General features: G+C 41.9%; 1 protein-coding gene across 1 annotated transcript in view; it reads left to right on the top strand.

The window, feature by feature from the left end:
• Nucleotides 1-14,979, top strand: part of egfra (epidermal growth factor receptor a (erythroblastic leukemia viral (v-erb-b) oncogene homolog, avian)) — a 46,849-nt gene that overhangs the window by 14,878 nt on the left and 16,992 nt on the right. Inside the window, exon 2 of the mRNA XM_031865181.1 lies at nucleotides 14,574-14,725. Coding sequence (XP_031721041.1) covers nucleotides 14,574-14,725 — 152 coding nt within the window. The remainder of the gene's footprint in view (nucleotides 1-14,573; nucleotides 14,726-14,979) is intronic.

The following is a 14,979-nucleotide window of genomic DNA, read 5'->3' as shown; positions in this document are numbered from 1 at the left end:
TATGTATGTATGTATGTATGTATGTATGTATGTATGTATGTATGTATATATATGTGTGTGTATATGTATATATATATATGTGTGTGTATATGTATGAAAGTTGAGCTGAATCATGACAAAATTTCACTCCTGCAGTGCATTTCAGCATCCTGAGAAAGTCCTTTTCCCTCTGTGTTGTGTTGGGATCAAGCAAGCCAGCTTTCCTCATCAGTTGTTAATTTTTTCTGCATCACTTTCAGGAAACCATACCTTTTGTTTTCATTAAAGCCCACTCTCTGGCATTAGATGGATGTCTGTAGTGAAATACAGGTTATGATCCTGTGTAATCCTAGAACCTGTAGTCGGTGTCTCAGGGTCCAGAGTGGCCCTGGTGCTGCTGCTGCTGCGTCTCTGCAGGTCCTCTGATGACCTTCCCAGACTTCCATCTGCTGCAGCCATTGTTGGAAATACGCCTTTTTTTGTTTCGGGGCCGTGGGAGTTGGCTTTCATTGATGCCCTCCCTCCCAGCTTTTGATGAACTCCACCGTGTCTGAGTGGTGGAGATTTAGAGAGCTGCTAGTGAGGTGAAGGACTTTGGTTTCACTCTGGGACAATAGTACCTCTGTAGAGGGGCAGGTTATCTGGCAGCACTGCTACTTTTGTAGAGCAACCGAGGCCTGTGTCGTGCAGCAGCAGACGCACCCGAGGCTAGACGTGCATGTCATCGAGATGGAACACAGAAGTGAAGCAGCTTTTGTTCTTCTTCTTACTTTTAACCGTAACAACGTGTCTGAATACAGTAAATCTATTGTGTAGCCCTTAACATCAAGTCGTTACTTCAATTCTGTAACCGCTAATTAGGTGTCTGGTTCCACTGCTTTTATGTCTAGAAAAAACACAAACGACAATGTTTTTTGCATTGTTCTCATGTCTGCCATGACTATTTAATAAGTTAAGAGATGCTGCCTGCTACATCATTGATTTTACCTGTTGAAAGCACTTCTTTTTGGACCTCTTAACCAAAATAAACCAGTGTGTATTGTGTTTTAACTGCAGCTACTAAAATCCATTCTGTAGTTTGTATACATCCACTGAGAAGCCAGCATGGAATAAGTGAGTGAATGTGGTTACTCATTGAACTGATTTGCGTCCTTTGTTTGTACATGGTAACAAAGTGATCCTCTGCATTTATGGCCTTTCCATGATCCACTGGCTGTGCATGAAGTCTCCAGTGGAAAGAGACCCAGGAATTCATGTTGGAAAAAAAGGCCCTCTGCTATCTTCCCACCTCATCAGACGTAGTGTCGTGTTAAAAGGGAAAAGAGGCCACAGGCCAATCTATGTGTGTCCATCTCCTGCAGGATACCTAGAATATCTTTAGGTTTGCAATGGTTATAAACAAGTTAATTAAAAACGTAAGCTCTAGAAAATGTCAACAGGAATTTATTGGTTTGTTTTTACAATCTATTGACCCAACAATTAGTTAAGAAAAGATCTGCAAATGAATTGACTGTTAGTAACATAAATGCAAACATCATGTTAAGCATCCATAAAGAAACACATTGATACATCCTCTCATTTTGTTATCATCTGTATGTACTCTATGTTAACAGTATTAGTTTTAGCTCACAGTGGACTGCTAACCACAGAAACATAGTGTGGGAACAAATGCATGACTTACTTTAAGCTCAATGTAGGGGTTTAAATGAAGAAAAATAACATTCTCTTTTGGTTGGCTGGTTTGTAGATATTTGCCAAAGCACACCCTTGACATTTATTCCATTTGCAGCAACTGAAACATTTCTTACCAATTCATTTCAGTAGTTGAATGAATTATTTGTTTTTCATGCGTTTGACGAAGCAGTTTTCGAATGTGTCCTGTCAGGCTGGAACTGCTGAGACAGTAAGTCAGCTCTACTGTTGAAGGTAAAGATACAAAGTGGAAACCAAACACGCTTTCAGCTCGGACGAAAACCATCGTACGAACACGCTCAAGAGAAATTTGTAGCTCCATCCAATTCAGAAAGGCCAGTGAACAGGAATAGTCTGGGGGCCTTTTTGCCCTCACAGATAAATCATTTTTTGTATTCAGTAAGTAACTCTATGGATCTCCGTGTCACCATGCACATGTACGAGACTTCAATGAGATGGACAGGGTTAGTGCACAGATTAAAAGAAGAATCCCAGCAAAGGGAGAAAAACAGGAACGTCGAGGATACATAAACAAACATCAGAAGGATGGGGTGAGATCTTTGACTTTAAAATTCGTGCCCTCCCTTGATCACTCATCAAGTGGGCCTCAGTCTGTCTTTCTAGTTTATATTGCTCCACTTTGGCATTCAAATTGGATATGAGAGTCCCTCACCAGTATCCCAAAGACCTCAATTAGGTGTGGCATCTTCTCCGATGACCAAAGGGTCATTCTGAGGAGCAATGTTTCAAACGGTGCTCGCCCAAAAGAGGAATCCCCCACAGGGAAGGGAACAATAGCTTCACAAACAAGTCTCCATCTCAGAATATTTCAGAAGAAAGCATTGGTTGATGGGTGGTGGCTAATCTCTGAAACTTGCATTTAGCCTCTTCCTGTGTGGTCCATTAGCCTAATAATCGAAAGGGTGCGGTTGATTTATTTCATTTTTTCAATGGATGAATTTTTGCATTTGTCAAAAGAAATCAGTATGGAGATCCAGGATGTTTCATTTGTAATCCCCTTTGCAGTGTAAAGAGAGGGGGGGGGGGGGGGGGGGCCTTCCTGCCTCACATCCTGATTAAAAGGATGTAGGAGCTCCTTAACAGCTTAAACCTGAATGATTAGTTGATTTTCCATTAGTTTGTATTGACTCTGGTCTAGTGTGTTGCTTAAGGGTTTAGCTCTTTCCACACTCATACCTGTGCAACAATGGAAAACCGACACTGACGTAACATTGCACTGCTTGACATGACTTGAACTTACTTCAGCTGAGCACTCCACGCATCAGAAATGATGAACATGTTAACGTCAACAACTATATCTAGTTCATTTGTAGAATCCATAATTATTATATATATTCATTATGAAGTCTGATGATTCAGAAAGCGTGTTTTCTTTGCCAATGTGATTAAGGCATTACATGCTTCGTTGCAAGGGCGCGGTAGATTTTCAATCAAGATCTACAGTGTGTGACTCTCCGTTATTGAAAAGATAATAGGGGCAAGTCAAATAGAAACAGAAGGCTTTTGCCTCGTCATGTCTTTGATGATCCTGCCTAATACTAACTGCATCCTCTGCAAGAAATAAAGACAAACGACTTCAGTGATGTTGTAATCTTGTATCTTGCTTTCAGCGGCACTTAATGTCAGCATTAAGACAAGAATGGTTTATTAACTTCCTGATTTGATTTGCACTGTTGGAACGCATTGGAAAATAAGAAACTTGCCTTCCAAAAAAGACTCTCGCAAGCATAAAACATATTCAGACATGTTTCTTGTTAACTGATACCTGTATTGCTTTCAGGTTTCTTCTCGTCTAGACCCCCTGTCACATTTTTGAATGGGCCTAGTATTGACATGTTGCAGAGTGCACAGCTTGAGTTCTCTTACAGCGTGCCTATTGTGGTAAACTTCCCTGGGCTTCCGAACAAGAGTTTCTCCTACAGAAAATGTTAGAAAGGCTGAAAATGAGCCAATATCCATAGTGGATGGGTGGCCAAATAAGATAATGAGGCAAATCCCATGACTGACAAACATACACAAAGAAAAAGGAAAGGGCATGAGATTAAATCAGTTCTCATCCAGCATCTCTGGCTCATGTGTGGAGCAAACTTGAATGGATGTCTCCTTCCTTGTAGAAACCCCAAGTCTTTGGACAAAAGGTTCTTTATTCAGGATTCTGTCTTCTTTGACACAGGCTTGTCTGTCTTCCTTGACCTTAGCTTGCCATGTAGACATGACTTTACAGCTCTGTGTAAACAATGAGGAGAAAGGCATCCCTGTGTGCTACAAGTTGTTAAGGCTCTTTAGGTATAAGAATCTATTTAGCTTTTCTTGGAGTTTTATATTGGATTATTGCATTTAATCATCCGCACAAATACCAGTAGAGAATACATAAAAATGAATGGCTTGCGATGGACGATGGTATCAAGAGAAGTCTGCAGCCATGCTAGCGCCTCAATGAGGCTGCACTTTGAGTTAAACGCTAACGTCAACATGCTATAATGCTCCATAAGACAATATTAACATGCTGTGTTTATCCAAGTTCATCTTATTTTAGCGCGTTAGCATGCTGACATTTGTTAATTAGCACTAAACACAAAGCACAGCTGAGGCTGATGGAATGGTCATTCATTTTGTAGGTATTCGGTCGTAAACTAAAGCATTTGACGAATTTAATTTTAACCTGATGATGGCACTGAATGGGGAAAAAAAAAAAGGATTCCCAAAGTTATTAAAATTCATCTTGAGGGGAACATGAATATTTTCACTAAATTTCATGGGAATCTTTGCAATATTTGTGGAGAAATTTCACACAAAAAGGTCAACCTCATGGTGGCATGAGATTATTAGAGAATGACCGAAGTCTTAGATTGACCTTCTAGGAACCATGAATGTCTGTCAATGTACAGTATAAGTATTACCTGAAGAAATATAAGGGGATCATCAAAGTCATTTGGATTCATCTTCTCTGCACCAAATTGTGTTGCAATTCAACCAATAGTAGTTGAGATAATTCAGTCTGGTCAAAAGTGTTTGAAGAACCAACTGACATTGCCTTTTAGAGCCATTCTACTTGTGTGGCTAAAAAGGTACTAAATGCTCAAATCCTTGGTATTTGTTATATGCCTTTTTTTATATGCCTAAAGGTTTGCCTCCAAAACTACAAGCGCTGCAATCTCCTCATAGACCAGTGAAGTATAGTTCTGGCATGCAACTAACAGACGTCCGTCCTCATGACATAGCTGTTTGAATTACGACAACAATAATGAGGATGGTGGCTGCTGGCAGTGTACTTTGGCGGGGGTGAGTTAGAAAAAGAAAAAGAAGATGTCAGCCCTTCCCTCACCATGCTTCCAGGATTTTACAAGCCAACAACACTTCTCAGGGATTTCATCAGCATTGTAAAAAGTATTTCATCCAAGCCATTTATAGACGTGTTGACAGCATTGTTCATGGTATTGTCGCGGTGGCAGGGGCTCGGCTGCAGAGTCAATCTGTGATTTGTTTAACTCCCGGAGCACTAAAACATAATGTGCTCTAAACACAACACGCCTTCTGTAGTACCTTTTCTAATTGCCTGGTAAGTTTCTACAACACCAATGCTTCGTTGAGCTCAGAATTAATTTCCTGGTGGGACTTTGAGCGGAACATCTTCATTACCACATGCTTTCATAATTGAAGCCAGAGGCCTGTAAAAGAGAAGGAATTCTGCTTGCTTCAGTTGCAATGTTTCCCTCTACGTAAAAAAGGGCGGAACTGACCCTCTTATTGCAAGATTGCCCACTAAGCCATTAGTGGAGGCCATATAATGTTCCCATGCACTGCATCATATTACAGACCCATGACATTTAAAGCATCACTGATAAACGATCAATGTCTGCTACTCTCCTTTCATTTTCATAACAAACCACTTGAGCTGTGTAGCTAGGTGGAGAATGGCTTCCCTGGTACAAATACCCTGGAGTGCACAGTTGGACCCGTGCCAGGCAGTAAGGATTAGCCCTGTGGACCTGCAGTATATCAACAACATCTTTCTGAGCTGATTAGAAGGCAGTCTGGGATTATTTAATATGAATGCACTTGTTTAGTTTTTATCCCAGCATTAGTTCAAAAATCACTCGAATTCTAATTGAGTTTTTGGGTCAAAGGACATTCAAACAACCCACAAAACAAAATGCTGGCTTTGTAAGTCAGCATTTTATACACTTTTTTTTATGTGCTGCTTATGTCTTATGCTTCCAAGAAATAAAGTCATCTGATGGATCATTCTGGGCTGTAAATGTTTGGCGCATGTTGGTCATTTAAAAAACTTCCAAAATGAGATCCAGAATTTGTAGCTGGGAATATCATTACATCTGTTGAGCTGTTTGTAACTGATAAAAAAATAAAAAATCCCACCACAAGGTCTATTTAGGAGCTGTTCTGGAGCTTTTGATCCTTTAATACACTCTTCCTCATAAAATGGTGTTCGCCGCGTTGTCATGGAGTGTTTACATTTCATTTTTCCTCTAAACTTTAAGGGCCTCTCGTCCATGACACCTTCAGAGTGGAGATGGATAGTTTATTTGTCTGCTATTCAACTGGTAACTGGCCAATTTGTCCCTTTGGTTGGACATTGGATAACTATAATGTTGGAAAGGTTTTGTACACAGATCGTCTACTCTCTGGAGAGGTCATAAGGGTTTCTAGTGTGTTTCATAGACAGTGGTTCTTAGCCAGGGTCCTTGTGTTCAGCAGTGTAGCTGATGGCGAGAAAAGGTTCCAGCCTGCCAAGTCTGATGACTTTGTTGACTGACGCAAAGCAGCCAGGCCATAGGTTGTGCAAAAGCCCCTCTGTGTCTCCGTAGTGAGGGGGCGGCCTTGAAACAACCCGCCTTCCTCAGTCATAATCGAGCTACCGCATTGTCTCGGAGCTTTGTTGACCGTGTTTTTTTTCTGGTGCAGGATGAGGCCCCACGCGTTAACAATGGATGCAACCTGAGCCGTGGGCTTGTTGGAGAGGTGTTTGATGAAAAATCTAGCACCATTGTCTGCCAGTCGCTGCTGCTCACACTATTTCAGTGGCGATAGAATTGTTTTGAAATTACTCTGAAGATTACAACGGAGCACTCCGGGGCCCCTGAGTACTTGGCAGCGGCACCCCTTGCTGCATTTCAAACATTTCAGTTTGATGTGTCAACAGGAAGACATAGCTAAATTCTTACGAGCTTTCCTACCTTATTAAATTGGTCACACTTTTGGCGAGTACAACGCAGCATGTAACAAAATACCCTTTCAGAGTGTTGAAAATTATGAGAGCTCCTCTGCTGTCCGAACTGATTCCCCCGAGCTCCACTTCCCCGACTCCTGCCCTCTGCCAGGGTGGATGAGGAAGAAACTACTCATCGGTGGATTTAAAGGCCTGCTGATGTGTAAACCAGAGGTCGAAATAGTGAGTAAGGTCTGAGCAACAGAGGGCAGCTTACTAATCCAAACCCCACGACTTTTGCGGAATATTCCTTTTATGGGGTCTTTCTCTGTGAAGAGTGACTAAGGCAGTAACGGAGCTGTTGGCAGGCAACACTGCGAAACAGCGGTTAGACCTTACACACAAATGAGCCTGTCAGCAATCGGCTAAAAATAAGAAACCCTTCAGCAGAAAGGCGGCCTCAAGGAGCGTCTATCTCCTTTTGTTTAGATGGAGCGAGGCGTCCAGTGAGTAAGAGTTATCTGTCCTCTCTTGATGTGCACCAATATGGGCCCGCTGCTCTGCACTTGGGAACACTTAAACCAACAGGGGGATTCCCGAATCACAGCTGCTTTCTGCTGCTGGAATGATGTGTGAAATGTGTGGGTTTCTTCGCTTGAGGTTGTTGGTTTTCTTTCAGTCTTCGTCTGCTCTTCTTTTCCAGGCATGGCTTAGTGATGGTCGGTGGAGGGGAGGGAGGGAGAGGGGGGGGCAGTGAAGTTAGCAGCAGTGTGCTCGCCGCCCACTCCCTCTCCAGTCTTCCTCCCGTGCTTCCTGTGGGATTGAAGAGGAGTATGGTTTTAACAGGGAAGGAGAAAGAGAGAAAAAAGAGGGGGAGTGGGGGAAGGGGGGTTGTCTTGGCTAGAACGAGCTTCAATAGGGAGAATGTCTGGACGTTAAAGAGGAAGTGGGTTTAATGTTGGAACATTTGGAGAATGGTGGGTGCATTATTGGAATTTAAATGGGGCTGGGGCTAACGGAGGTTGTGTGAGCTTTGGGTAACAGGAGTTGGATTGTTTGGTTGGACTAATGGACTTTCCAACAGGGCATGTGGGAGCATTTCCTGACTAATGATATGTATTGTTTGATTATTTGGGCCATCGTGTTGGGCCCCTCATATACCGGTCACAGCTGGGGAGTAATAGGAGTGCAGCTGTGTTTGAGTAACTCCAATAAATCAGCTTTGCCCAGTAATTTATTCTTGTAACATTTATGGGTTATTTATCTCTTCGGTTATGGATATCACTATTGGGTAATGAATGCATCATTGACTATTGAGACAAATGTGGAGTGTTGATTATTCACAGCAGTAGCTCAAATGATAACCAGCATGAATGCGATGAAAGCTCTTCTTGTAAGTCAATAACCACATATTAATACCCACATATTAAAGCTGTGGTGGTATGAAGCCATGCAAACAGTTTTGCTTTTATTTACCCAGGCTTTGAGATGTTTGTCTCCACCCCAATACAATAGAGATGAATGGAATCTAGTGACCACATCTTTGACAAAAAAAACAGCATTGACATCTTATCATAACATCACACATCGTGTAGACATATAACAACATTAGCGATGATTAGATTTTGTGTTTTGGGCCACCTGGCATTTGTTACAGTAATATCTCTCTTGTTTTCCTTTAACTCCTGATGGAAATATCTAACTCTTAAGCCGCTAAATGCTACACTATGTTCGCCCTCTAGCTGCTAACTTTTTCTGTCTACGCTGTTTTGCAGGTGTTGTGTAGTATAGGTTCATCACAGCTTCTTTGCTGAAAACAGCGAGAGTGAGAGTGAAACAAAACCGAAACGTTGCCTGCTGAAAAAACCAAGCAGTGAGCTGGAATAAGATTTAAATCTTATTATAACTGAGGGGAACTGCAGAGATTTGGGGGGGGGGGGGTGTATCTATAGTATGTTGGTGTGTCACCATAAAAGACCTCTTTAATATCACAAATAATCATCTGACACATTGTTCATATACAAATATGGATTTCAACAGCTTTAAATAAAGGAAAAATGTCCCTGTTACTGTGGATAATCCACAGACTTCAATGTGACAGTTTTCATTGGAACTACTGTTTATGAAAAATGTGTTTCTTTGAAAACTGTTGTGAGGTCTGTTGAGTAACAGGGACATTGCATCCAAACACATTTTTCAATTGAATTTCATAAAGTCCATCTATTGCTGTAAGCAGTCCTACAAAATTGCATTGACATCTCTTTTATTGGGTTGCACTTCAGTTATTTGGGGTGAACTTTGGACCTTTAACTCCATGTAGACGTGTAATATCTATATACTGTATATTTATAAACCTAAGAATCCAATTGGCTGCAATCTGGCGTCTAAATTAAACATTAAATTGGACTAATTCGTATGCCTTAAGCTCTAATAAATGCTGATCACGATATGCAGGAGAGTGAGTATACATACTGTATTCCTGTGTTTGTGCAGAACCTAAATCCACGGTTTCCTCACGCTGAGGTGGAGCGTAAACACAGTGATGGGCCCAGCCACAGATATCTGGAATGTCTCACTGACTGGTAGAGAGTGCTCGTCAGGAGCGGAGAGTAAACATTCGCCCTTTTGGTCTTTATTTGGTCACTTTGCTCTGCTTTTAACAGACTAAACTTCACTGACTTGAGCTCAAACTCAGTCGGGGCCGGTCAGCGTATAGTCACAGGGGTTAAACTGTTTAGAGGACATGTGACGTAATCGTTGGGATGCTTCATCTGCTTGTGTTCTAAAGCTGGGCCGCTCCAGTGTTCTGTCCCCTTTGTGAGCCGCCAGGGAAAAAGGTCAGCCACGTTCATACATCAAGTGTGAGGCTCTAACACCCCCTTTCCACATTTCGACCCACAGCCGGCCGCTAGGTCCCACATCTACATCTAGTTTAGCTAAACCACAAACCACTCCTGACTCTCCTTTTTCCCTCAGTTTCTTTTTTTTCCCCCTCTCTCACTTCCTTTCCATCAGTTCTCTTTCTCCCGTAGTACATGAAGTTAGATTTAGACGACAATCAGCTACCATCTGGTTCAGCATTGCGGGGTAGCCGTCTGGATCTGACCCTGTGCAAAGATCAACTTCCTGTGATGTCAAAGGGGCTTGTGTTGCTGCATTCACAGGGGATAGGGAGGGAAAGTGGGGGGGTATCCTCTCGTCCTTACTGGCCCCTTTTTGTCTTATTCTGAGCCCCCGAGATGTTTTCTCTAAGGGATTGATGCATCTCCCACGCAAAGGAAGATTGTGTTTCCGCCTGTACAGAGAGCAGGATATCAGCTTTTTTTATGTAAAACTTCAAAGTATGTTTATAAAAATACAGTGCACACTCTTAAAGAATGCAAATATGACTACTTGTGCTGCTGGTTTTCCCATTCTATGACATTTGATCCCTCATCTCCTCTTGAATCTTAGCCAGAAAATGTAGTGGAGGAAGTATGAGCTGAATGCAAAGGAGGACAGAAGTGTTTTCTTTTTTACCTTTCATTCACTGATGGGGGCCTTTTGAGAGATTTATGAAAATATGAGTTGACGCAACCCCAAGTGGACCTCGACTTTAAACGGAGGTCAATAAAAGCAGAGCATGTGTTTTTTTTTCTTCCACATCTTATCGACATCCTCTTACGATACGTGTAGAGACATATGAGGGGGTTAACCATAACTTATCTCTAAATAAGGGAATCAATCATGGCATGGATTTGTTATCAGCGGAGGGACACTGCAGATTGAGTTACATAAGATACTTTGCCGTAATGCTGTTGACTTGGAGAGGGAAATAAACATGTCATGTCAGTTAGCATTGTTACGTCCCTTTAATTATGTATAAGTTTTCAGATGATTTCATTATCAGACTCTGGACACAGCGTAATTGAATTGCAGGTAGTGAATGAGAGGAAGAGAGCGCGGCAGGGCCATTTCTGTTGTCTGTAGAAAAAGCATGATGATTTAAATGTATCGTAGATGGCTCAGTGTACCAAAGGAAACCATTGGATGGGTTAGAGAAGGGTTTTTACTGCAGAAAGTTTAGTTTTTCGTTTGTGAAGATTTAGCATTTCCTCTCATGGCCATCAAAATACAAAGTTTGGTCCAAACATAAATGAGACCTCAGAATGTGAATTTACGCCAGACTCTTTTTCCTTTGGTTGGTTTTGGTACTTAACATTTCCCATTTGATCTTACCATGTTTGGTTAAGGTGTCTCAAATATTTACTGTGACTTTTGTCTGCGTGACTTTGGTTTTATACCCTGCTTCACTCGTTCCTCCTCGTCTCTGTCAAATTTTTCAGCTTCAAAGTTGAGAGAAAAGGTTTACTCTTGAAGTTTGGTGCGAACGCTGCTGACATAATAAAGGAAATGGACACAATAACACAAACACCTGCATCACATGTGCAATCCAGTGAGCCCTCAGTAAATGCTGCCTTTGGGAAGCTGTTAAAGGGAAAAGTTGGACATTCTCATGTCTGTTGGTTAGAGCTACAACCAGCAGCCAGTTAGCTTAGCATAAAGACTGGATACAGAGGGAAACAGCTAGCCCGGCTCACTGATTTACACTTTACGTCTGGTATGTTTAATACTGCACAAAAAAACATTAACCGTTTTATGGGGGTTTTAAACGACACGGAGGCAGGCTAGCTGTTTCTCCTTACTGCCTGTCTTTATGGTAAGCTAACTGGCTGCTTGCAGTAGCTTCACATTTCACATACAGACATGAAAGTGGCATCAATCTTCCCAACTACAGCTCGTCCAGAAAGTAAATCAGTATTTATCTCGAGATGTTGAACTATTTTTTTAGGTTCAAAATTTGTCACAAGAGATTCAGTATAACCTCACAGTATATTGTAGCTAAGGTTACCCCGCGATTTTTTGCTTTACATGCAAACGAACAAACCTTCAAGTATTATATGAAATATTTGAGTGATTATTCCTCAATGTCCAGCTCTTGGAGAGGAACACAGGTGGTTGAAACACAGATTTGACCTGGATTCTCTGCAACAGTATAGCTTGTGCATTGTCAATCGTCTGGTGTGAGGAGTGTGTGCTGAGGGTGGACCTGAACAATGAGCTAATTATCTCGCATAATTAGCTTAGCCACTCTTTTTCTGTAGTCTAGCAGATCCAATAGCCTCAAGAAACGAATATCTACCCACACACCATTGACTTCCAACGCTAGTCCCCGAGTAAACATCTAACGAGTGATATGCGACCGCACATTTCAACAAGCTTAGATGACTAATGGTCGGGTTTATGGAGTCTTTTGTCTAGCTCTGACTGGGTGCTGATCGGCGCAGGCCAGGGAATAGTATGTACTCCTCGCGGTGTTGCACACACATGCCTGTACACACACACCCACACATGCATACTGTACTAAAGCAGAGATATACCAGACCTGCCACTCCTGGACATTTTGTGACGACAATACAGCTGGAGGAAGTGAAGCAACCTCTAATTAGTCTTTGTCACAGTATCAGTTACGTTACTGCAGGCCCCACCCTTGCATAGAATCAGATTGCAGACAGTGAGCTGTGTTTTTAATGAATTTCATGAGTCAAGATTGAGTCAGATGTTAAGGAAAAACAGGGTCCCTTAATATCCAATCTGCATATGATTTTACACACAAGCTGTAGTCTGTCTATGCAGACAGGTGGTTGCAAGTTGTGCAACCTTTCATGACACATCTAACTCAGATATAGAGGAGTCGATTTACACAAGGCTGTGTTGTTCGAAGGAAATGAGTCTCGGTAAAACTATGAGGCCATCTTTTAGTTATAACTATGTAGCCACAGCCTGACCTGGGTTCTTTCTCATGAGTTGCAGCCTGATGAGGAAGTCAGTTTATGGTCGTGTAATATCAGGTCATATACCACCTGCAACCGAGTTATGATGTCGAGAAGTGGACAGAGGAGAATGTTTGCTGTGGCTGTTCTGCTGCTTGCTTGAGCAATCAACTTTTTTTTCGTCTCTTCCTTGTGTGAACCTCTGGTGGAGGAAGTTTGTTGAACCTTAAGTCGCCTTTACTGTTCATTATACATATTACATGAACAAAACAGTCAGACAGGAAGCATGCTGGCAGATGTACTATATATGCCAATCCAACACGCTCTTTATTAACCATTATCAGCATCTCTATCAGCAAACTGTCAGTCAGTATGTCCAAATCAGGTTGATTAATATTCACAGCTGCAACCAACCTTTTTGTTTATTACAGTTTGGTGTCCCTGTCTGCGTAATAATTAGGGGGCTAATTACATCTCATATGGCTTCCCTAATTAAAATGGTCAGCTTGATATTGCTAGTCTGCCTCTGTTGCCACGGCGTTAGGCTGCTGGACTGAAAGGTTCATGTCAGGGAGATCCCACAGGGACAAACTAATGAGGGGGGAAGAAGGCGGGCGGGAGACAGATGTTTGTGCCTAATTCTCGCTCATTCGATGCACCATCGCTGTTGATTTGTGTGAATTCAAATCAACAAAGTGAGCAAAATGCACAGCGGAAGCGGAAAAGTACAAAATATTGGCTTCAGATACTAGGTCGACTGAGCTGAAAGATGATGTTATGCCTCTGTCTTCAATTTGGCAAATCAGAAATGTGGCAGGGCATTTAACTTTAACTGTAGTTTGTACGGTGTTGTGAGGTGTGTTTCAGAATTCCGAGCGTATGTTTTACCTTTCGTTGCAGTCAAGAGCAGACACGTTGTGGAATGTGACCCAAGAGACATTACAGCAGCGCCATCATTTCTAATAAACAGGAAGGAGAATCTTTTGGTTTTCTCTACCTATTGCTCACGTTAAGCCATAAATAAAGACTATATTATCAGTGCGTATTGTTATTTTGTGTGTGTGTGTGTGTGTGTGTATATTGAAGGGGTGGCACAGTGTTAAAAACAGCTGACTCTTCAGTGCCAGTCAGAACCTGTCTGACCGGCTCGAGGGACTCTTGAACAGAAGAAGGCGACCTGCTTTCTAAAGACACACATTCGCCATTACAGAGAAAGCCTCTTGTGTCTCCTACACTTATCAGTAATACTGCCTTCCTGATCCAATTACTTTATTGCATAAAGGTCAGGTAGGGTGCATTATCAGCACACAATCGTAAACCTGTGAATCTTTCTATCGTGCCTTTGTTGATATTGGCACTGAAAAGTCGAGAAGGTGCGTGATCAGCGGTTGATGTAAACCCCTAAGTTGTTTTTTAGTCAAGAACTCGCCACAGCATCAGATGTACCTAAACTCGGCTGAAGTTATTGAGACCGATTATCCATTGTGAGAATCAGAGAACTTAAGTTTCCCCATGAAACATACTCACAAATGTCATGGAATCTGTGACACACCAAATCCCTTTCTTCTGAAATGACACAATAGGCCTGGAGATGCTGGTCCCAGTGGTTGTTTTAACTAGCCCGCATAGCAGTGGAAAGATTCAGGCCTTTGCCAGTATAAATACAGCCAGCTCCCTTTGACTCATGAGCCAGAACTCACTTGGTCGCTGAGATTTGATTCCTATTGTAGATGCAACACAAGAACGGCTATTTTCACTTGAAAGTCAGCCAAGTTATGACTGTGCGGAGCAAATTCACAAACAGAGACACGCACAGACAGTCATAAATTGAGCCAGGCGGTTACAGCACTGTTACAGTTTCTGACACAAATACTTTTTTTTTTTTTTGTCTTTTCCTGCAGAATGCCAAGGCATCACCAACCGTTTAAACCTCCTGGGTTCTACAGATGACCACTACCTGAACATGGTGAAGACCTACAGCAACTGCACTGTGGTCCTGGAGAACCTGGAGGTCACCCACATGGAGGATCACCGTGACCTGTCCTTCCTCTCGGTAAGGACTGTACTCGTTATAGCGGTGGAGGCTTAAACATATTGCAAAAAACTTCCATCTTGATATTGGTCATTTCTTATCTCAATAACGATATATAGCACAATACATGTTTTCTCGTAATTCAGTAAATACTTGACAAATGAAAAGTACTGAGTATTTTCTCATTTAACTAAGAGCAGTGCAAAATGAACATAACAGTTTGTTAATCGCAGAGAACTGAGTGGTCGTGTAAATTATGACGAAAAGACAAAACT

This window comes from Anarrhichthys ocellatus, unplaced genomic scaffold (genome assembly GCF_004355925.1).
Source record: "Anarrhichthys ocellatus isolate YVR2014 unplaced genomic scaffold, GSC_Weel_1.0 scaffold32, whole genome shotgun sequence".
Taxonomy (NCBI): domain Eukaryota; kingdom Metazoa; phylum Chordata; class Actinopteri; order Perciformes; family Anarhichadidae; genus Anarrhichthys; species Anarrhichthys ocellatus.
Note: the sequence above shows the minus strand (reverse complement) of the source record. Positions and strands in the feature narration are given on the sequence as shown.